This window comes from Arvicanthis niloticus, chromosome 28, assembly GCF_011762505.2.
Source record: "Arvicanthis niloticus isolate mArvNil1 chromosome 28, mArvNil1.pat.X, whole genome shotgun sequence".
Lineage (NCBI taxonomy): Eukaryota > Metazoa > Chordata > Mammalia > Rodentia > Muridae > Arvicanthis > Arvicanthis niloticus.
Genome location: NC_133436.1, coordinates 16,887,136 through 16,909,521, shown reverse-complemented (window position 1 = coordinate 16,909,521; position 22,386 = coordinate 16,887,136). Strand labels below are relative to the sequence as shown.

The window sequence follows — 22,386 nt, the reverse complement described above, 5'->3', positions numbered from 1 at the left end:
ACCACACTCTGCTCCCATCTTCTTTGGTGGCTTGACAAAATTAGGAAAGAGTTACTGTGGGAGGGCCAGGAGTGGTCTACGTGAACAAGGAGGGCAAGGCAGCAGAGAGGAGTAACTAATGACACCCTCAGCCCCACTGGGATCAGCTGATGTGATGGGTACAGTGCAGAACCCTGCAGAGGCAGTATCAGACAGCTCCCCTGGAACTAAGGAATGCTATCCTCAGAAGAAAGCCTATACCAGAGATTCCTCACAAGCTCTCCACCTTCAGGGACTTTTTTTTTTTTTTTTTTTTTTTTGGTCTTTCCCACCTTCCTGTGGTACTTCTCCAGCAGATCACAACAGATGCTTCCAGGGACAAGCTATACCACCAGCTAGCTATACCACCCTCATTTTTTTTTCCTTCTTTCTGTTGTTATTCTTTTGTTTTGAGGCAAGGCTTCACACTATCGCCCACGGAATAGAATTTGCAGCAATCCCTTCTCTCCCTCAGTCTACTACGTTCTGGAATTACAGGTTTGTGACACCAGGTCAGCCTCAATTCTAAGTGATACTTGGAATACCACCAGCCTGCTCAGCTTCCTTCCCTGCCCACTTCCCTTCTCTTCCCCACTTTCCCATCCACAGAATGCCTTTTAGACCCTTGTCCACCAGGGAGCGCTCTGTGCTCATGCCTGAAGACACTTCAGCTAATCAGGGGCTGGAAAGTCCTCTGTGGAGGACCCTGAAGTTGGTACTGGATGGGGACCCGTGGAAGCGTCTGCCCTTGGTCCCAGGCTCATGTAGTCTACCTCCTGTGGAGATGGCATCAGATAATGGTGTTCATTTAGAAAGGAGTGGGTTTGTAAATGACAGGCTCCAAATAGTTTCAGCCTGGTAAGTCTTGCCAAATCTGTCCCTGCATCAAACACTCAGTTCTGCATTTGGTGTGACAGCAGCAGAAGGCAACAAGCTGGTGACTGAGTAGCAGGTTTGCCCTCTAACCCAGATTAGGGTATTTCCCATGGATCAGTATTGGTGCCCACCCCCCAGAGTGTCTTCAACAGTACTGTGAAAGCTGCATCTTTCCTAGGCAGCAGAAGTCACAGAAATCGCATCAAGAGGCCCTGGATTTAAGGCCTCTTCACCTCTCCATAGCTTTCCAATTCCTAGGCTCTCATGGAACATTAGAGTCTCTCCTTTAAGCCTGAAGTGCTAGCTGAGAGAGAGGTGACAGCTTACTTGAGAATTGACCTCAGTCACTTCCTCTAGCTGAGATAAGATTTACAACCCTCTGGAGAACAGGAGATTCCTTGTCAGACAAGACTCCTTGTCTCTCTCTGAAAGGCAGCTCTGAAAGTGCAGTGACTTGCTATGTCCCTACAGCAATGTTTCACTTCTGGGTATCTTCTCTGACTGTGACTTGTTCATCTGAGAGGAAAAGCTCTCTTCATGATGTCTCCCTGAGGCCTGATGAACCTTCTGATAGCCCAGGACCAGAGGCTGCTCTCTCCCAGGGCCCAGAACCATGTTGTATATAACAAATGAAATTCTATGTATAACTATTATATATATATGTGTGTGTATACACACACACACACACACACACACACACACACACACACACACACACACACACACATATATATATATATATATATATATATATATATATATATATATATATATATATTGATGGCACTCCCTCTAAGAGACTACTTAACAATATCCCAATTCCAGAAAAGAGAAGCCCTCTTTTGAGTTTTTGGTCAGGGCTGTCTAAGAAAAATCCCAAGACGTATAGCCTAATTCTGTTTCCCTAGACCCTATTGCTACTGTGTACTTTAGAAACAGGGCCCAGATGCTCCTGAGCTGGGACTGACCTAAAGTCCCCTCCCCTGCGGGGCTAAATTTCATGGTTCCTAAAAGGTTACATGCAAGCTTCCAAAGAGAGAGACAACCAACAGTGTGTCCCAGCTATTGATGCTTATTGTCACATCGATGACCAGCATGATGCAATCACCCTGGTGTGCAGTACATACCACACATACCAGTGAGGGGAAGGAATTCCCCTGAGACCCCTCTAGAAGAGCAAACAATGCCACCTACTGGAGGCGGAGGCACGTGCAACTGCCCAGGAACAGTTATGAGTCACCTCCCTGGGAGGTGCTGATTGGTTAGAAGCCTTGGGAGCAGTCGGACAATGACGTCAGCACAGTCCTATTAAAGTCTCTACTGGGCACATCGAATCAGTCCGAACCTCAAAGAGGGACAAGCAAGCTACAGAGAACCCGACAATTGCTGGAGTTCACAGCCTTGCTGCCTGGCATTTTTGTGAATCTTTGAGCGGGATCCTCTCCGGGGGCGGCACAGAATCCTCACCGCTTCTCCTCGCGTCTCAGGATACACTTGTTGCTCAGGGAGGGTATGGCAAAGGATGCAGCCGCCAAGCGCAGTCTTTCCACAGGAGCTCCATGCATTTTCGTTTTTCTGAGCTGTCTGAGCTCCACGCTGTGCGCAGGTGAGTTGCAATGTTCTATCTGAAGGATGGCGCGGCGGGAGTTAGGCAAGCTTGTTGAACTACTGGGCAGCGTCCTCCCCTGTCAGCTCTCTAAAGTTACGGCTTATAGTGTTCCTCGCCCCGTTCCTCCCAACCCCCACAACAGATGCGCTTTAACAGTTTCTCTAGGAGGACCTGGCCAATAGAACAAATAATAAAGGCAAGACGCCAGAGGGAATCCCTGGCGAAGCCCTCAGTTCTCACCACACCGTGATCCACAGGAATCCTAGGCTCGGATTTGATGGGCAAAGTGCTACCCTATAATAGGCTGTCTCAGATAATGGAATTTACTCTGAGGAGGGTTGATTCTATGCTCTGAAGACTGCCTTCCCCTGGTGTTCTTTGCGAGCCCCCAGCCAGCCTGGGACCTCTTCGCCCTCAAACTTTGTTCCCTGCATCTCATGGTATTTCTCCAGCAGATCACAATAGGAGCTTCCAGGAGAAAGGCAGCCTCAGTCATTCTTGTTTCACACGTTTTACCCCTGGATTCTTGTTTTAAGGCAGGGTTTCACACCATTTCCTAAACTAGAATTTGCAGTAATCCCTTCTCTCCCCAGTCTTGCTGCTGGGAGAGAGAAAATCGGTTTTCTTCAGTGGAATGACACTAGGAATATCAAGCCTTCCAGGAAAGATTTCATGTTCAGGAGTAGTTGACCAACAAACTGTGTGTGTGTGTGTGTGTGTGTGTGTGTGTGTGTGTGTGTGTGTGTGCGCGCGCGCGCGCGCGCGTGTGCTTTTATTTGATTACAGTTGCGTTGTTTCTTTTGTTTTTTTCTTTTTGAGTGGTATTGAATTTTTTTTTTTTTTGATTTCCAGCACTTGTTATACTTGGTTTTTGGATTTTTTTGAGGAAGAATCAAAAGTCATATGTGTAGGGAGGAGGAAGGAGAGATTAGGAAGAACTTGAGGGAGGGGAAGATATGATTAAAATATACTTAAATTTTAAAATGGTTTTAAATAATAGAAAAACATAAAATCTACTTATAAATGCTAGGTATAAACTCAAAAAATGTCATGTATTACATGTAATGCTTGAGAAAAGGGGGCTTCCCTTTCCTTCCAGACCCCCATGCACACCAGCCAAATGCTCTACCCTGAGCTAGGGTCTCCTCACAAAGACCAGCAAGTACCAATCGCTACAGGTTCTTAGATGGGCTTGTGATACAGAGACAAACCGACAAGATTCCAATAAAGCTGCTGAGAGACAGAAATGACAGGTTTTAAAAAAAATGTAGTGTTTAATTTTGATGTTCTTGTAGATTTTTGTTTTTCTTCTGCCCTGGGAAGGCAGCTTCCAGACTCCTCTTCATCTGTTTTTGTCCTTAATTATTAAAGTCCAGCCACATCTGGGTTGGCTAACCATCCATCTGCATTTAAGATCGTTGTGTTCTATTAGCCATGGCCCCTCATGCAGTCAGGTCCCAGGCTGTATCTTCCTTACTCCTCAGTGGATCACTGTCCTAGATGTTACTGCTCATGACAGTCAATCCTGATGGACGTGTTCTCTACCTTATTTTCTGGGATTCAGGAATACCGTCTCCTAACTCCACCCCCAGCCTTGAGCCATCAGCATCAATCCTGAGTGTCCACCAATGCTGCTGTCCTTCTCCCTGGTCATTCTCAGCATGCTTCTCAGCATGGCAGCTCCAGCATCCCACAGAGCAGCATGGATGCTGCACATTTCCCAGAATGCTTTGCTGTTCCATCCACTCTGACATGTGAATGTCTCTGAGATTTTCAACACCACTCTTCTACTACCAGACTGAACAGTCCTAGGTTTTCTCTGGTACGGAGGACCATCCTCTGACCAGTTCTAGGAAACCATCTCCAGAATGCTGCACTGGGTCTAGCACTGTGTTGTCCTAGTTGCTGTGATAAAACACTGTGCCCAAGAGCAACTCAAGGAGGAAACAGATTGCCTTGATCAGAGTTCTGTTTGCTATAAAGAGACACCATGACTATGGCAACTCTTACTAAAGAAAGCATCTGATTGAGGCTTGCTTATGGTTTCAGTGGTTTAAGTCATTATCCTCTTGGGGAAGAACATGGTGGTATGCAGACAGACATGGTAGCCGACAGTTCTACATACAGATCCAAAGGCAGCTAGAAGCAAGAGTCTCTGGGCTTGGAATGGGCTTTTTGCCCAAAGCCCTTCCCCAGGGACACTTCCTCTAATAAGGCCACACCTACTCCAAAAAGGACACACTCCTAGTCCCTCTCAGGTAGGGTTATGCCTTAATGATCAAGCACTCAAATATTTGAGTTTATGGTGAATATTCTTACTCAAACCACCACATTGTACTTTGTGGCTCCCGCAGGCTTGTAGCCATATCATAATGTGAACATGCATTCAGTCCAATTTCAAAAGTCTCCATAGCCTATCACAGTCTCAACCCATTTCAAAGCCCCGAGTTCAAAGTCTCTTTTGAGACTCATGGCAACCTCTTCACTGTAAGCCCCCTGTAAAATTAAAATTAAAAAGCAGATTCCAAACTTCCAACTTAATATGGCGCAGACTATGCATTTCCATCCAGAAGGGAGGAAATGGAGCACAGTGAGGAAATACTGGAACAAAGCAAGACGGACGATCATCGGGTCCAACCTCAAACCCTGTATCTCCATGTCTGATGTCAAAATGCTCTTCAGAACACCAAATCCTTTCAGCTTGCTGGCTGCAGCCGACTTCTGTTCCTCCTGTTAGTTCTCCACCTGTCAGCTGATGTCCTTGGCAGGTATCCCATGACTCTGTCATCTTTGTAATTTTGGGATCTGGAATAAAATCTAGGGTTCACCTTCACAGCTTCACACAAAGGCCTCTCCTGGCCTTCATGCAGGGACATCTTCAGCACTTTTACTTAGCTAAGAATGGAGATTCCACATCCCCTCTCGTATCTTTGACTCTACAGCCGGAACCACATGGCCAAAACTGCCAAGTTTTTCTTCGTGGTTAGGCTGGAACTTGGCCCAGTGATCAAATACAGTGTCATCAGCTTTCTATATCTGATAGTTTCCTTCATTACTTAGCCATCTCTTTAATTCTCTTAAACAGAGAGGCTTAGCTGACTGAGGCCACAACTCCTTTTATTCCTTTTATAATTGAGCTTTTTTTTACTTTTTTTTTTTTTTTTTTTTTTTTTTTTTTTTTTTTTTTTTTTTTTTTTTTTTTAGCTCATTGAGTACTGGACTTTGTTATTACACTGTCTGGTATTCCCTTTTCCACGAACTGTATATTTTGTATTTTTCCCTGGTTAGCTTGCTCCTTTTCATTACAATTCTGCACAAGACTGACCACTAACAACAGGACACAGGAATACAAAGATATCTTGAAATCTATCTGCCAAAGCCATTAATCCAAAACTCTTCAATTTAGCCTTAGGCAGTTTTTTGTTAATTCTTTTTTTCTTCGCATTTCTTTTGTTTTTTTAAATTGTCAAAGAACAAATTTAATAGAAGTTGTTAAAAATACTCCATGCAGAAAACAACACGACCCAAGTAGATACAATTTCTGGATAGAATACAATGTGAGTATTCTGTCACATAAGTTAGGTGTCCCTTCTTCAAAGTGCTTGGGTCCAGAGGTGCTTCTGAGTCAGAACTGTTTTGGATGCTGGAGGGTTCAAACTGACCTTTACAATGGTATATTCTTTTTTTTTCAGCATCTGGATATTTTATTTATTTACAATACAGATGTCATTCCCTTTCCCCATTTCCCCTCCCTGGAAACCCCCCCATCCTATATTCCCTTTTCCTTTATGCTTTAATACCACTTTGATTATATGCGTGTATGTGTATTAAGGTCAGTTCTAGGTTGAGGGTCTAGCAATACAATAGATGCAAATAGTCAAGGAACAAGCAAGCCAATAAACACAAATAGTCAAAGAAAAAGCAAGGCATTAAACCCAATTATGTGACTATTCCCATGATCACTGTTTCTAAAGGCTTATCAGGATGATCAAAGTATCTGAACCAACTTCCCTGTCCTAGCCCAAGGTCATTTACATGTCTGAGACCTACTTCCTTGTTCTAGCCTAAAATTTAGATTCCTGTCTGGAAGTACTTTTTTGTTCTAGGCTAATATTTAGATTCCTGCTTGAGATTACTTCTTTGCTGTAGCCTAAGATTTAGATTTTTGCCTGAAATTACTTCTTTGTTCTAGCCTAATGTCAGATTCCTGCCTGAAGCCTACTTCCTTGTCCTTGGCCAATGTCATATTCCTGCCAAGCAGCCAGCCCATTTTCTTGTCCTTGGCCCATGTCAGCTTCTTGCCAAGCAGCCCTAAAGGCTCTCCACCTCTCCCCCTTTTTTATTTCATTAACAAAACTGAACTTGTCTTAGGCCATTCTGACAAGAATGCCTTCCTTACCAGTAAGGGAATATACATTATTAAAGGCAATACACTTCTGTCTTAGGTTGGTAAGGCTCTGTGCAGAATCTTACATGTCCTTGGCTTGCCAGCCTGTTAAATTAATAATTCTGTCTGGGGGTCCATTATCAGTTTCAAGTCATGTACTTTGGCTGCCAGCCTGTTGATGTAGTTAGAGATAAGCTTTAACATGATGGGCAGGAATAAAAGTATTCCCAGGACAAGAAGGGCTAGCCTGATCAAGCTATATATGCAATTCCTGAGGTTTGACTAAAATGGAAATACTGACCTCAGGCCATGGATAATTTTATCAGCATTATCTGCAGCATCAAAGGTCAACAGAGCAGCATTCTTTAAATTCATAATCTCACTATACAAAGTTAACACATCCAGAAAGGTGTTAGGATTATGCCAAATATCCTACAGGTGTCTTAGATGGTTAACAAAAGCAGTTGTCTTAACTCCTTGTGTCAATGCTATTGCAGAAGTAGTGGTGCTAGCAATTAATGGAATTAAAGCTGTTATACCAGCGATAATCAAGCTCGCTACCCTCTTGCTTCTGCTTAAAGCCTAATTCACTTCTTTCAGCACTTTCAAGCTTTTTTTTGGCGAATTAAGGTTTTCTTATTTTCAGGGCAATAAGACAAAAGCTGGTTGATAGACCTCCGTAACAGACATGCCAGGTTTCAGCACACTAACACAATTGGAAATTATACAGTCAATGCAACTTACAATAAATACTGCAGAGGAGACAAGACGAATTTTAGCTTGACAATTAAAAGAGCCTTACAACATGCACCAACCCTTGTTTGAAATCCAGATCCTGTTCTAACTATATCTCTTGCTATTGTAACATCATAGTGAGCTACAGCTAACTTCCAAATATGTCTCTTGCAATGTCCAGATCCAGTCTTCCAAAAGTAGACTGTTATTTCCAATATTGGATTGATTTCTAGACCAGTACATGATTGAGTCTTAATAGCTGGTCACCTTTAAGAAGAATACAAGAGACACTGTAATTTCTCTTTTTGATTCTCTATCCCACAAGGTCTAGAAACTTGAAGGAAGGAAGCTTGTCCTATCTGGGATATAGTCAAGCAAAAGTGGGTCAGGAACATATGTTCAATACAGCTCCCCAGTCACCCTTGTCAGGGCACTCAGCAAGCTCACAGGTCAGCATTATTCTATGTCTCAGCAACAGTATGTCTCACCAATCTTTTTAAAGTTCCATGGGCCTCCACCACAATACCTTGTCCTTGAGGATAATATGAAATCTCCATAATAAATTGTTGACAAAAAGTCTCAACTGCTCAACTACAATTGCCAGACCCATTATCTGTTTTTTTAAAATTGGATATTTTATTTATTTACCTTTAAATGTTATCCCCTCTCCCATTCCCCTACAAAAACCCCTTATCCCATCACCTCTCCTCCTACTTCTATGAGGGTGTGCTCCCACTATCCACCCATTCCCACTTCCCTGCTCTTGAATTTCCCAACACTAGGGAATGTCAGGAGCCATAATGGGACAAGCTAATAATGAGCAGATGATCATCCTGAAATGCTTGCCTCGGATTATTATATAATCTGCAATGAGTGTGCCCCATTAGCAAGGCTGTGGTGGACGTGATTTTAGGAAAGATTCCTGCTATTAATATGCTTTTCCCATTATTATTATTAGACGTATGCAACTATCACTAAGCAATAGCACACCCCTTTATAGCAGATCTCTGCAGATCCACGAAGATGTACTGTCTTGTAGTGATACTATATAGGCAAATAGATGACTTCTTAAGTCTTAATGATGATCCTATTATATCATGATTACTAAGCTCTTTTATAATAGGACTGCTATTAAGTCCCTCAGGCATAGTCGAAACTGCAAAGAGAACTCTGCCAGTCTCCCAGTGTTATCAGTTAATTGCCCTTAGACCTTCTCCTGCTTAGAGCACATTCTAAGAGGTCATAAAACAATTAACCAAGGGAATTCACAATTTATTATAGGTACCAGGACAAAAGAGAAAATATTGCCTGCACTTGAATTCCCCAACACTAGGGAATCCAAACTTTCAGGGACCAAGGCCCTCCTCTTCACTGATGCTTGACAAGGCCACCCTTAACTACCTATACAGGTGGAGCCATGAGTCCCTCCCTTTGTGTTACCAGGCTGGAGGTTTAGACCCTGGGAGCTCTGGTTGAGTATTCTGATACTCCTCCTAAGAAGAATCAACGCACCCACACTTTGGTCTTCCTTCTTCTTCTTGAGCTTCATGTGATCTATGTGTTGTATCTTAGGTATTGTGAGCTTTTGGGCTAATATCCACTTATCAGTGAGTGCATATCATGTGTGTTCTTTTGTGATTGGGTTACCTCACGCAGAATGATATTCTCTAGTTCCATCCATTTGCATAAGAATTTAATGAACTCATTGTTTTTCATAGCTGAGTAGTACTCCATGGTGTAAATGTAACACATTTCCTGTACCTATTCTTCTGTTTTTTTCCTAGCTTCTGGCTATTATAAATGAGGCTGCTATGAACATAGTGGAACATGTGTCTCTGTTGTATGTTGAAACATCTTTTGGGTATATGCCCAGGAGTGGTATAACTGGGTCCTGAGGTAATACTATGTTCAATTTTCTGAGGAACGTCCAGACTTATTTCCATAGTATTTGTACAATCCCACCAACATGGAGGAGTGTTCCTGTTTCTCCACATCCTCACCAGCATCCACTGTTAGCTGAGTTTTTGATCTTAGCCATTCTGACTGGTGTGAGGTGGAATCTCAGGGTTGTTTTGATTTGCATTTCCCTGATGACTAAGGATGTTGAATATTTCTTTAGGTGTTTCTCTGCCATTCAAGTTTCCTCAGTTGAGAATTCTTTGTTTAGCTCTGTACCATATTTTTAAAATAGGGTTATTTGGTTGTCTGGAGTCTAATTTCTTGAGTTCTTTGTATATATTGGATATCAACCCTTTATTGGATGTAGTATTGGTAAAGATATTTTCCCAATGTGTTTTTTGACATTTTGTCCTGTTGACAGTGCCCTTTGCCTTACAGAAGCTTTGCAGTTTTATGAGGTCCCATTTTTTAATTCTTGATCTTAGAGCATAAGCCATTGGTGTTCTGTTCAGAAACTTTTCCCCTGTGCCCATGTGTTTGAGGCTTTTCGTCATTTTCTCTTCTATTAGTTTCTGTGCTGCTGATTTTATGTGGAGGTCCTTAATCCACTTGGGCTTGAACTTTGTACAAGGAGATAAGAATGGATCAATTTTCATTCTTCTACATGTTGACCTCCAGTTGAACCAGTACCATTTGTTGAAAATGCTGTCCTTTTTCCACTGGATGGTTTTAGCTCCTTTGTCAAAGATCAAGTGACCATAGGTGTGGGGTTCATTTCTGGGTCTTCTATTCTATTCCATTGATCCTCCTGCCTATCTTTGTACCAATTCTATGCAGTTTTTATCACTATTGCTTTGTAGTACAGCTTGAAGTCAGGGATGGTGATTCCCCCAGAAGTTCTTTTATTGTTGAGAATAGTTCTCTCTATCCTGGGATTTTTGTTATTCCAAATGAATTTGCAAATTATTCTTTCTATCTCTGTGAAGAATTAATTTGGAATTTTGATGGGAATTGCATTGAATCTATACATTGCTTTTGGCAGGATGGCCATTTTTACTATATTAATCCTTCCAATCCAGGAGCATGGGAGATCTTTCCATCTTCTGAGATCTTTGATTTCTTTCTTCAGAGACTTGAAGTTCTTGTCATACAGGTCTTTCACCTGCTTGATTAGATTCACACCAAGATATTTTATATTATGTGTGACTATTGTGAAGGGTGTCATTTCCCTAATTTCTTTCTCAGCCTGTTTATTCTTTGAGTAGAGGAAGGCTACTGATTTGTTGGAGTTGATTTTATATTCAGCCACTTTGCTGAAGTTATTTATCAGGTTTAGAAATTATCTGGTGGAAGTTTTAGGGTCACTTAAGTACACTATCATATCATCTGCAAATATAAAATTTTGACTTCTTCTTTTCCTATTTGTGTCCCTTTGACCTTCTTTTGTTGCCTAATTGCTCTGGCTAGGACTTCCAGTACTATATTGAATAGGTAGAGAGAGAGTGGGTAGCCTTGTCTAGTGTCTGATTTTAGTGGGATTGCTTCAAGTTTCTCTCCATTTAGTTTGATGTTGGCTACTGGCTTACTGTATATTGCTTTTACTATGTTTAGGTATGGGCCTTGAATTCCTGATCTTTCCAAGACTTTTACCATAAATGGATGTTGAATTTTGTCAAATGCTTTTTCAGCATCTAGAGAGATGATCATGTGGTTTTTTTTCTTTGAGTTTATTTATATAGTGGATTATATTGATGGATTTCCAACTATTGAACCATCCCTGCATTCCTGGGATAAACCCTACTTGATAATGATGGATAATTGTTTTGATGTGTTCTTGCATTTTGTTTGCAAGAATTTTATTGAGTATTTTTGCATTGATATTCATAAGGGAGATTGCTGTGAAGTTCTCTTTGTTTGGTCTTTGTGAGGTTTACATATGAGCATGATTGTGGCTTTATAGAATGAATTGGGTAGTATTCTTTTGGTTTCTATTTTGTGGAATAGTTTGAAAAGAATTGGTATTAGGTCTTCCTTGAAGGTCTGATAGAATTCTGCACTAAAACCATCTGGTCCTGGGCTTTTTTTTTTTTTTTTTTTTTTTTTTTTTTTTGGTGGGGAGACTTTTAATGACTGCTTCTATTTCTTTTGGGGTTATGGGATTGTTTAGATGGTTTATCTGCTCCCGATTTAACTTTGGTACCGGTATCTTTCTAGAAAATTGTCCATTTCATCCAGATTTTCCAATTTTTTTGAGTATATGCTTTTGTAGTAGGATATGTGTGGGGAGCCAGCAGAAGGTGGCTATCACCCTTGCAGCCATCTTGAGCCATAAATCTTGACAAGAGACTTCATTACAATAGCCTACAACAGCTGAGCACACTATGATAACATCTTGCTTTAGATACCCAGGATCTTCCCTTGGGTGTGGGAGACTTAAAGGTGTGTGACTTAAGGGTGTGACTTAGAGATCAGATTTAGAGACAAGACCTAAGGGTATGACTTAAAGGTGTGACTTAGAAGTGAGACAAATAAAAGGTGAGTGGCAGACAGAAGAAATCAGTAGGAATTAGGCATTGAGGAAAAAGACACTTGGACTAGAGAACTCAGAAGAAGTGATTATTAAGTATTAGGCACCTGGAAGGGAGCTTGGAAAGAAGCTTGGAACTTGGAGGCACTAGGGACTAGGAACTAGGTACTAGGAACTCAAGACTAGGAACTTGGAGAGAAGAGAGACTGAAGAATAAACGGGATTGAATCACACTCTGTCTGGTCTGAATTCCTCTGTGTCCGTCCTCACTTTCTTTCTGGACCCTGACCCGAAGACTGGAGCAGCTTGGGGCAGTGCAGGCTCTAACAGTTTAGCCCCCAAGGCTTTTGGCAGTGCAGGTTCCAACATTGATAGAGCAGTCCAGGACATTTCTGGCCCCCAAGCGTGGGGCAGTGTGGTCCTCAACATTTTTGGCACCTAACATGGGGCAGCTTGGGCCGCAACAGATCTGATGATTTTTTGAATTTCCTTGGTTTCTGTTACCATGTCACCCTTTTCAGTTCTGATTTTAGTAATTTGGATACTGTCTCTCTGCCCTCTGATTAGTCTGGCTAAGGGTTTATCTATCTTGATGATTTTCTTAAATAACCAGCTCCTGGTTTTATTGACTCTTTGTATAGTTCTTTTGCTTCTACTTGGTTGATTTCATCCCTGAGTTTGATTATTTTCTGCTGTCTACTCCTATTTGGTGTGTTTGCTTCTTTTTGTTCTAAAGTTTTCAGGTGTGTTGTCAAGTTGTTAGTGTATGCTCTCTCAAGTTTTTTTTTTTTCTGTCACTTAGAGTTATGAGTTTTCCTCTTAGCACTGCTTTCATTGTGTGCCATAAGTTTTGGTATAATGTGTCTTCATTTTCATTAAATTCTAAAAAGTCTTTAATTTCTTTTTTTATTTCTTCCCTGACCACGTTATCATTGGGTAGAGTGTTGTTCAGTTTCCGTATGAATGTGGGCTTTCCATTGTTTTTGTCATTATTGAATACCAGCCTTAGTCCATGGTGGTCTGATAGGATGCATGGGATTATTTCAGTTTTCTTGAATCTGTTGTGGGCTGTTTTGTGACCAATTATATGGTCTATTTTGAAGTTGGTACCATGAGATGCTTAGAAAAAGGTATATTCTTTTGTTTTAGGATGAAATGTTCTATAGATATCTGTTAAATCAATTTGGTTCATAATTTCTGTTAGTTTCACTGTATCTCTGTTTAGATTTTGCTCCTATAATCTGTCCAATGCTGAGAGTGGGGTGTTGAAGTCTCTCACTATTATTGTGTGAGGTGCAATGTGTGCTTTGAGCTTTAGTAAGGTTTCTTTTTATGAAAGTGGGTGCTCTTGCATTTGGCACATAGATGTTTAGAATTGAAAGTTTATTTTGGTTGACTTTTTCTTTGACGAGTATGAAATGTCCTTCCTTATCCTTTTTGATAACTTTAAGTTGAAAGTCAATTTTATTTGATATTAGAATGGATACTCCAGCTTGTTTTTTTAGGACTATTTGCTTAAAAAATTGTTTTCCAGCCTTTTACTCTAAGGTAGTGTCTGTCTTTGTCACTGAGGTGGGTTTCCTGTATGCAGCAAAATGCTAGGTCCTGTTTGCGTATCTAGTCTGTTTGTCTTTTTATTGGGGAATTGAGTCCATTGATGTTAAGAGATATTAAGGAGAGGAAATTGATGTTTCCTGTTATTTTTGTTATTAGTGGTGGCATTGTTTGTGTGGCTATCTTCTTTTAGATTTGTTGGAAGAGGATTACTTTCTTGCTCTTTCTAGGGTATAATTTCCTTCCATGTATTGGAGCTTTCCCACTATTATCCTTTGTAGTACTGGGTTTGTGGAAAGATATTGTGTAAATTTGGTTTTGTCATGGAATATCTTGGTTTTTCCATCTATGGTAGTTGGGAGTTTTGCTGGGTATAGTAGCCTGGGCTGGCATTTGTTTTCTCTTACAGTCTGTATGATATCAGTCCAGGATCTTCTGGCTTTTATAGTATCTGGTGAGAAGTCTGGCATAATTTTGATAGGTCTCCCTTCATATGCTACTTGGCCTTTTCCCCTTACTGCTTTTAATATTCTTTCTTTGTTTTGTGCATTTGGTGTTTTGATTATTATGTGACAGGAGGTATTTCTTTTCTGGTCTAGTCTATTTAGAGTTTTGTAGGCTTCTTGTATGTTTATGGTCATCTCATTTTTTAGGTTAGGGAAGTTTTCTTCTATAATTTTGTTGAAGATATTTATTGACCCTTTAAGTTGGGAATCTTTACTCTCTTCTACACCTATTATCCTTAGGTTTGGTCTTCTCATTGTGTCCTGGATTTCCTGAATGTTTTATGTTAAGAACTTTTTGCATTTTGCATTTTCTTTGACAGTTGTGTCAATATTTTCTATGGTATCTTCTGCACCCGAGATTCTCTCTTCTATCTCTTGTATTCTGTTGGAGATGCTTGCATCTATGACTTCTGATTTCTTTCCTAGGTTTTCTATCTCCAGGGTAGTCTCCCTTTGTGATTTCTTGATTGTTTCTACTTCCATTTTTACGTCCTGGATGGTTTTGTTCAATTCCTTCACCTGTTTGGTTGTGTTCTCTTGTAATTCTTTAAGGGATTTTTATGTTTCCTCTTTAAGGGCTTCTATCTGTTTACCTGTGTGCTCCTCAATTTCTTTGAGAGTGTTATTTATGTCCTTCTTAAAGTCCTCTATCATCATCATTAGAAGTGATTTTAAATCTGAATCTTGCTCTCTTGGTGATATGGGGAATTCACGACTTTCTATTGTGGGAGAACTAGGTTCTGATGATGCCAAGTACTCTGAGTTGCTGATGCTTATGTTCTTGTGCTTGCCTTTCACCATCTGGATCTCCTTAGTGTTGTCTGCACTGTCTCTGAGTGGAACCTGTCTTTCCTATTATCTTGGTTGTATCAGAACTGTTTGAGGTTGGTGTTTCTTCAGGGGTTAGAGCTATGGCCAAAGATCTGCTCAGTGCTTGGGCCCAGACCAGAAGGAACCAGTGCTCCGGCCAGGAGCGAATTCCTGGGTCCCAGTGGGTTCCAGTTACTCCTTGTTTGGGGCAGGTGCTGCTGTCTCCTTACCTAAGATACTGCTGGGGTTAGAGCTCCTGGGAATCCCACCTCCTCTGGGTTTTATGGGATTTGGTGCAGAGCTGAAGTTCAGGATCTGCTCAGTGCTTGGGCGCAGACTAGAAGTCAGGCGTTTTTTTTTTTTTTTTTTTTTGTTTTGTTTTTTTTTTGTTTTTTTTTTTTTGTTTTTTTGTTTTGTTGTTTTTTTGTTTTTTTTTTTTTTTGTTTTGTTGTTTTTTTTTTAGACAGGGGCAAAAGACAACACATTTCTTCACCAAAAGATCACCAGCATAGACTTTAGGCCACTTAATAATGTTTTTCGCTTCTGAAATCTGGAGCCAGGCTGCCCTAAACTATATTGCTCTAGACACCACTATCTTCCAGGCCAATTCACCTCCACTTAAAATGTTCAACCGCTTTCCTACCGTAAGTCCTGAAGTCTACAGTGTGCCCACAATCATCATGGCCAGGCCTGTCATAGCAACGTCCCATTCCCAGGTACCAACTTTTATCTTGGTCAGTATCCTATTCACTCTAAGAGACAGTGTTCATTGTAACTTTTATAAAAGAAAACAGTTAATTGGTGTTTGCTTACCATTTCAGAGATTCAGTCCATTTTTTCAGGATGGGAAGCACGGCAGCACACAGGCTGATATGGTAGCTCAGAGTCCTCCTACATTCCTACCTAAGGGCAGCAAGAAGAGAGAGACTCTCAGTTGGAAATTGGTTTTTCAAACTTCAAAGGCTAGCTCCAGTGACACTTCCTTCGATAAGGCTACACTTACTCCAGCAAGGCCACACTCCAAATTTCATTACGCAACTCTGTGACATGTGGATTTCTCTGGGCCTTTTTACACATTCCCTTCACTGCAAGTTTTAGAGGTTCTGGATTTCGTATTTCATGTAGTATGGTCCAGCCTCTGATCAGGTTCTTTTCAAGCCATTCCTGTCGCAAGTAGGCATTATCTCCAATAAGTTCTGTTTGCTGACCACTCAAAGTCCTATGTGTCCAAAGCCTGAGGAGAAAGCTGAGGTAAAAGTGCCTGCATCACAACAGTGAGAACCTGAGCTGGTACCTAGAACTCATGTACAAGATCCAAGTGTGGTGCTGTGTGCTTTCATTGTTGGCACTAAGAAGGTGGAGGCAGGAGAAGCCTGGGTCACTGGCAAGCCTGACTCCTCTACTTGACAAGTCCCCAGCATCTTAGAGATCTTGTCGGATCAATACTACTGTGGCACACTTGTAAGAATACACATACACACACATATACACACATACACACACATACACACACATATACACATTCTTACTAAACTCTGGTGGTCTCTGTGTAAAAGTACTTCTAAGACATTTGTCATTATCATCACTACTATTCTCATTATTATTTTTATTACTTATTGACATACATATATGGAAGTCAGAAATGATTTCTTTATTAAGATTCATTATTACCGCTCCTCATTTAGCAAAAACAGTTTCCTTTAACAAACTTCTAAGTGCATTTTCTTACAGATAGCTATTGGGTAAGTCATCCATCTTAGTGGCAAGTTTTCGATCTGTAATTCTGAGAATAATCTGAGAATAGCATAAAGCTATTCTCAGCTCTGGGGAGCTCATTTCATCTCCCCCGAACTCTTCTGATACAGTGTACTTAGTGAGACAGAATCCCAGCCTCTCAAGGACAGATTCAAACCTTAGGAGAGGGAGGATAGGAAATGTAGAGTGGGGGAAAATAATGGAGATAGGAAGGAAACAGATTTAAAAAAAGGCAGAGAGGAGAAGGGAAGAGGAAGCTAGAAGGAAACAGGAAAGGAGTCCTCCAACCTGCATCAGTCAGTCTACCTCAGAGCAGGAGGTTCTGGGATGGAGAAGGAAAGAATATTGTTTGTTTGTGTTTTAACATTCCCTTTGCACTTTTACTGTAATTATATTGCAAACTTGTTAAAAGTTCATTTAATAAATTATTACTTAATTTTAAATTCTGGTGCTCTCACACACAAACACAGGACAGTAAATATACACATGCCTCAGTAGGTCTTGCCTGCTTTCTTGTGCATTCTGCTTAACAGGATAGCTCTAGGGTATTGTGTCCTCTTTGGCTGTTAGTGAAAGTCTGGGAAATCAGGGGCCATTAAATATGCTGGGAAACAAAGACTTAAGGGAAGATAGATTAGGGCTTCAGACAGGTCAGAAACAGACAGAGATCTCTCCTTGAGAATGGCTTAGGTGTGTGGTGTAACATGGGAGAACCTGAGATCGGACACCCAACAGTGCTGTGTGAAGGGGCCCAGTGGGAACACGGATGAGCACTGAGCTCACAGCTGGCAGCTCCCCTTCCATGCCAAGCTGCAGCCATCCTCCAGGCTCCATGTTGGATTTACCATGTGTCTATGATGCCTCCCTTTCCTCTGTGTGTTCAGCTAGATTTAAGACCCTAAAAGACAGATAATAGCTGATATACTTTATACTTCAGTGCTTGATAATAATCACTAAAAGCACTTACAAGATAAATCTCTCAGGTGAACTATGTACACTTGAGGAGTCCTACTAACCTAAGACAGCTAAAGGTGGCACAAAATTAAGGATCCAGAAGCTGCTGGACCTCTTGATTAGAGGCTTCTCTTCCTGAACCTTTTCCTGTCAGAAAGATTTGGAGTGTTAGAAAACCATGACTCCTATGGATCCCTGCTCCCACTTTGGCCCTCACCTGCATGTTTCTCTCACAGGTTCAGACTCTCTAAGTTGCAACATCCTTGTCAAATCTGCTACCAGACCTGGACAGCCTTGGTATGAAGGACCATGCTCAGTGAATGAAAAGACTCTCTTTCAGTTTAATAATGAGAGTCAGGTAACACCTTTGGGTAAACTGACAAAGGAGGGAATAGCCACAGAGGCATGCCCAGTTTTGCCCCAAAGTGTGAAAAACATTTTAGAAGTGATGCGGAACCAGCTTCGTAACATGGGTACGTATAGACAGATCACAAAGGTAGAGGTTATCAACTACCAACAGGAAGAACAGAGCACATGTAGGGAGGGGGCTTTGGAAGTATTTGCATAAAAGAACTGAATATTGACCCAACCTGGAAGTACATGGTAACTAATGTGCAAGAAACAGCAAGCCAGAGAGGAATACAGATCCCTAAGTGTGCAGAGAAAGACTGGACCATTAAGCGGGTGATGGCTATATAAAGGCTGGAAGATGACAGCGTTGTGTGTCTTTTGCAGGTACTAGTACTTTGCAGGTTGCTATGAAATCTCAATATAATCATGGACAACTCATTGATGCCTTCTGCAACTTCATCATCGACGGAAAGTCTTTCTTTAGCTTCAACTCAACTAATAATACCTGGACAGGGAGCGGTCCTGATGATGAAGATACCATGAGGCAATGGGAGAGAAACAGAGAAGTCAACCAGGGTCTAACGAAGCTACTCAGGGGAGATTTCAGTCACTGCTACAAGGAAATGTGGACACTCTGGAAAGAAACCCCAAGTAAGTCATTAGGTAGATTGTCACAAGGAAATGTCCACAAGGTGGGAAAGCCATGGCTGTTCAACTTGAAAAGTCTGGTGACTTCCCTATATGGATGTGAGAAAGTGTGCATAATGGAAAATCTGATAGACTGAGTAGTGTTTCATTGGTGGGTTTCCTGTCTGCAGAGCCAGTGATGGCCACGAGGATTTCTCTTTCCCATCTCATCTCCTAATGTTTCTCATTCCCCATTAACCAGTGGTCCAGGCTCTCCATGGCCTGCTGATGAACCCCATGTCTGTGTGCATCGCTGTAAACTTCCAGCCTTTTCTTGCTCCATTATAGCTACCCTTCGACTAATACCAGCTTCACTTTTGAAGGCCTCGTTATCTGTCTGTGGTACAATTAAACACTGCCAATTATGCCAACATCCAGAAAGTTCTATCCACAGTAAATATGTCCCATTGTTTGATACTTCAGTAGACATTTGCTTTCTTTGATAGTAAAACCAACATCTTACACATCCTATTTATTTTTCTATCCAGGGTCTGCAAAAATAGTGATCACACATGAGTTCCTTGGGCTGCCCTGAGAGAGAAGGTGCTGATGGAGGTGTGTTTCTAGTTTTAACTATATATTTTTTTTCTGATTTTTTTTTTTTTTTAAAAAAGGATCAACAATGAAGGCCTGGGCTATCACCCAGCATACATCTGCCACCCACACTCTACCTACAGTGAACAGCGCCCAATCTACATCTGGCACCCAGAGTCGAGACATGACCTGGGTGGTGATTCTACATATAGCAGGATTAATCTTCATCGCGTTGATCACTTAGGAGTCTTTGTGGTTGCTCTGATGGTGAAGAAAAAAGGTAAGGTAAGGGCTGGGCTATCACTCTTGGTCTTGGTAGTGTGAACCTGATAAGGATATAGGAGACAGGTTCCAAAGGACTGACTGAAGCACTGTCCATCACAGTGGCTCTCTGTCTACTAGAATGGTGCCTTGGCTTAGTCTTGAGTCCTGACTCTACAGTAATGTTGGAGAGGACAATTGCTGAGCACAGGAGGCAGGCAGAATCAGCATAACTCTGCAGTCTGAGGAAGAATGAAACAGGAAAATTTTCCTGAGGGGACAGAGAATTCAAGGACCAAGGATCCAAATAAGATACAAGAAAAACAGAAATAAGGTGATCCCTCTTCACATCCAACAAAAGGTTCTCCCAAGACTGTGATTAAAGTCTGTTTTCTTTCTGGGGATGACATGATCCAACACAATCATTCTTATAGCTAGGGCAAAGTCTGTCCATTAGTAGCGCCCAGCTTATGCCAGCCCTTAAGACAGAAGGATTAGAATGAGCAGACTCTTCAAGGAGTTGTCATTGAGGGACAGTCCTGTAATCTCAACACTCAGGAGGCAGAGGCAGAAGGATCACTGAGTTCAAGGTCAGCCTGGGCTGCATAGTCACATCTTGTCCAAAGAACAAAGGATAGAAAAAACATTCATTTAACTTGGTCACTCTACTTAGTCACTATGCAGTGCATGTAGAACTATGATTCCAATTTACTTGTCCTCTGAAGTTGAAGTCACCTGTGTCTATGCAGGTAAAGTGAGTCGAGTGCCCCCTGCTATCATTGTTAGCTTTTGCCATACACAGAGTCAAAATACAGAATTGTGATGAAGAATACCAATGTTCTACCTATTTTTGGTATTTCTGTTGGCGACTTTATTTTTTATTGGATATTTTATTTACATTTCAGATGTAATCCCCTTTCCCCATTTCCTCCCCACCCAGGAACCCCCTGTCCCATCCCCCCTCCTCCTGCTTCTATGAGGATATGCCCCCGCCCATCCTCCCACTCCCACCTCCCCACCCAAGATTTCCCCCACACTGGGGCGTCCAGCCTTCACTGGACCAAGGACTTCCTCACCCACCTATGCCTGACACTGTCATCCTTCCTTATGTATACAGCTGGGGCCATGGATCCCTCCCTATGTGCTCCCAGACTGGTGGTTTAGACCCTGGGAGCTCTGGTTGGTTGGTATTGTTGCTCTCCCCATGGGGCTGCAAACCCTTTCAGCTCCTTCAGTCTTCTCTCTCACTCTTCCATTGGGAACCCCATGATCAGTTCAATGGTTAGCATCTGCCTCTATATTTCAGGCTCTGGCAGACCTCTAAGGAGACAGCTATATCAGGTTCCTGTCAGTAGAGTGGGTGCTGCAGCTGATGCCCAGGTGCACACTGTAATCCACACCCCTTCTCATCAATAGGTGCTCTCTTCTGCTTCTCCACTTCTCATCACCAGCTGTGTTGGGTAACACTTGAACATTGCCTGTGGCTTCTTCAGCAAAGACACTAACACATGTATTTATGAAATATGAAATGAGGCTGGAGAGATGGCTCAGCAGTTAAGAGCACTGACTGCTCTTCCAGAAGTCCTGAGTTCAATCACCAGCAACCACATGGTGGCTCACAACCATCTGTAATGGGATCCGATGCTCTCTTCTGGTGTGTCTGAAGACAGCTACAGTGTATTCATATACATAAAATAAATAAATAAATCTTTAAAAAAATATGGAAATCTGTGCTGTTAACTTCGGACCAGACTGGTGGGCACTCAGGAGACTGATGGCTGACAGAGCCCCACGCACCAGGGCATCAGAGTGCACTAGGCTGTTGCCATCAAGGGCTTCTTCTCATTTTGATCCTTTTCATTCTCACCCTTACTTGATGACCTTGCAGAGATCAAGCTGGGCATGGTTTTAAGTTCGTCATCACTGTGCAAAACAGGACTTGCCCTGAATGACTCCATTTTACAGTTAGCAGTTGGCTCCCTTCTGAGTGCAATGCAGACACTGGAGGACATGACACCTCACTGCACACAGACAGGTGTTAGCTCAAGACTATCCATGGTACAAAGAATGACAATTAATATCAAAAGTAAAAAAGTCACCTATACTCTTATCAAAATAGGTTGAAAGCAGTGAGCACATATGCATATCAAATCATATCAGAGAACCAGCTCTGAGGATTTATCTCACCCTCACCTGGATCCCTGAAGAGGCCACCTAACTCTGCAATGTCACGGCCCCCACAAACTTGCCATCTGTTTGTTTTTTGTGTCAAGGACCCTGCAGACAGAGGACTCCTGACCATCTTAAGGCTTCAGCTCCATCCACACCGCTAATGTCTCCTCCTTGAGTCACTGTCTGACAGCTCACCTGCTGCTCCATACTACTGTGGGTCTGCATCTCACCTGCTGGATCCTGGGGTCCTGCACCTCACCTCTGCTGTTCACTCAGTTCTGAGGCCTGGTGCAGCCCTGCAGCCCTGCAGCCCTGCAGCCCTGCAGCTCTCCACTAGCTTCCTTGACAGCTCCTCTAACCACCTGCATTGAGTCTGTCTGTGTGACTAGAATCCCTCTGTCTCTGCCTCCAGTCTGGTCTCTTTGAACTCTAATGGCCACTCATTCACTCTTTAATAATGCTCTGTGATCCAGGTACATATGATAACTGTGTGGTGTAGAATGTGTGACCTGAGAGTTTATATAGTAATTAAGATGGAAGTAAGAGATCCAGGGGTTGACCAGTTGTCCAAGGTAATCAGGACAACATGACAATTACAGCCTGTAAATTAGATGGAGCTGGTAAATGAAGACACACATGTGAGCAGCTGCTTTCCTGGCATAGCTCACTCACTCAGGATTTCACTCACAGTGTTATTAACCATTTAGGGAATAAACAACCCAATGTTAACAATGTTGGAAACACATAAATT

The 22,386-nt window shown here is 42.0% G+C and overlaps 1 protein-coding gene and 1 long non-coding RNA gene across 2 annotated transcripts in view; one reads left to right on the top strand and one right to left on the bottom strand.

Moving 5' to 3' along the window:
* LOC143440132 (uncharacterized) overlaps positions 1-22,386 on the bottom strand; it is a 77,270-nt gene that overhangs the window by 10,148 nt on the left and 44,736 nt on the right. The window contains exon 2 of the long non-coding RNA XR_013108002.1: positions 15,735-15,824. This is a non-coding gene — a long non-coding RNA (uncharacterized LOC143440132). The remainder of the gene's footprint in view (positions 1-15,734; positions 15,825-22,386) is intronic.
* Raet1e (retinoic acid early transcript 1E) lies at positions 2,221-21,127 on the top strand. Its single transcript, XM_076926804.1, has 5 exons — positions 2,221-2,500; positions 17,867-18,103; positions 18,366-18,632; positions 19,283-19,482; positions 20,880-21,127. Exons 1-4 carry the CDS (start codon positions 2,407-2,409, stop codon positions 19,444-19,446), a joined length of 762 nt encoding a protein of 253 aa, XP_076782919.1. The 5' UTR covers positions 2,221-2,406; the 3' UTR covers positions 19,447-19,482; positions 20,880-21,127.

Excerpts from the sequence above, each read along its gene's own strand:
- Raet1e (XM_076926804.1), top strand. The coding sequence starts at position 2,407 with ATGGCAAAGGATGCAGCCGCCAAGCGCAGTCTTTCCACAGGAGCTCCA. Across the intron at positions 18,104-18,365 it reads GAACCAGCTTCGTAACATGG|GTACTAGTACTTTGCAGGTT; the intron begins GTACGTATAGAC and ends TGTCTTTTGCAG. Across the intron at positions 18,633-19,282 it reads ACTCTGGAAAGAAACCCCAA|GATCAACAATGAAGGCCTGG; the intron begins GTAAGTCATTAG and ends TTTTTAAAAAAG.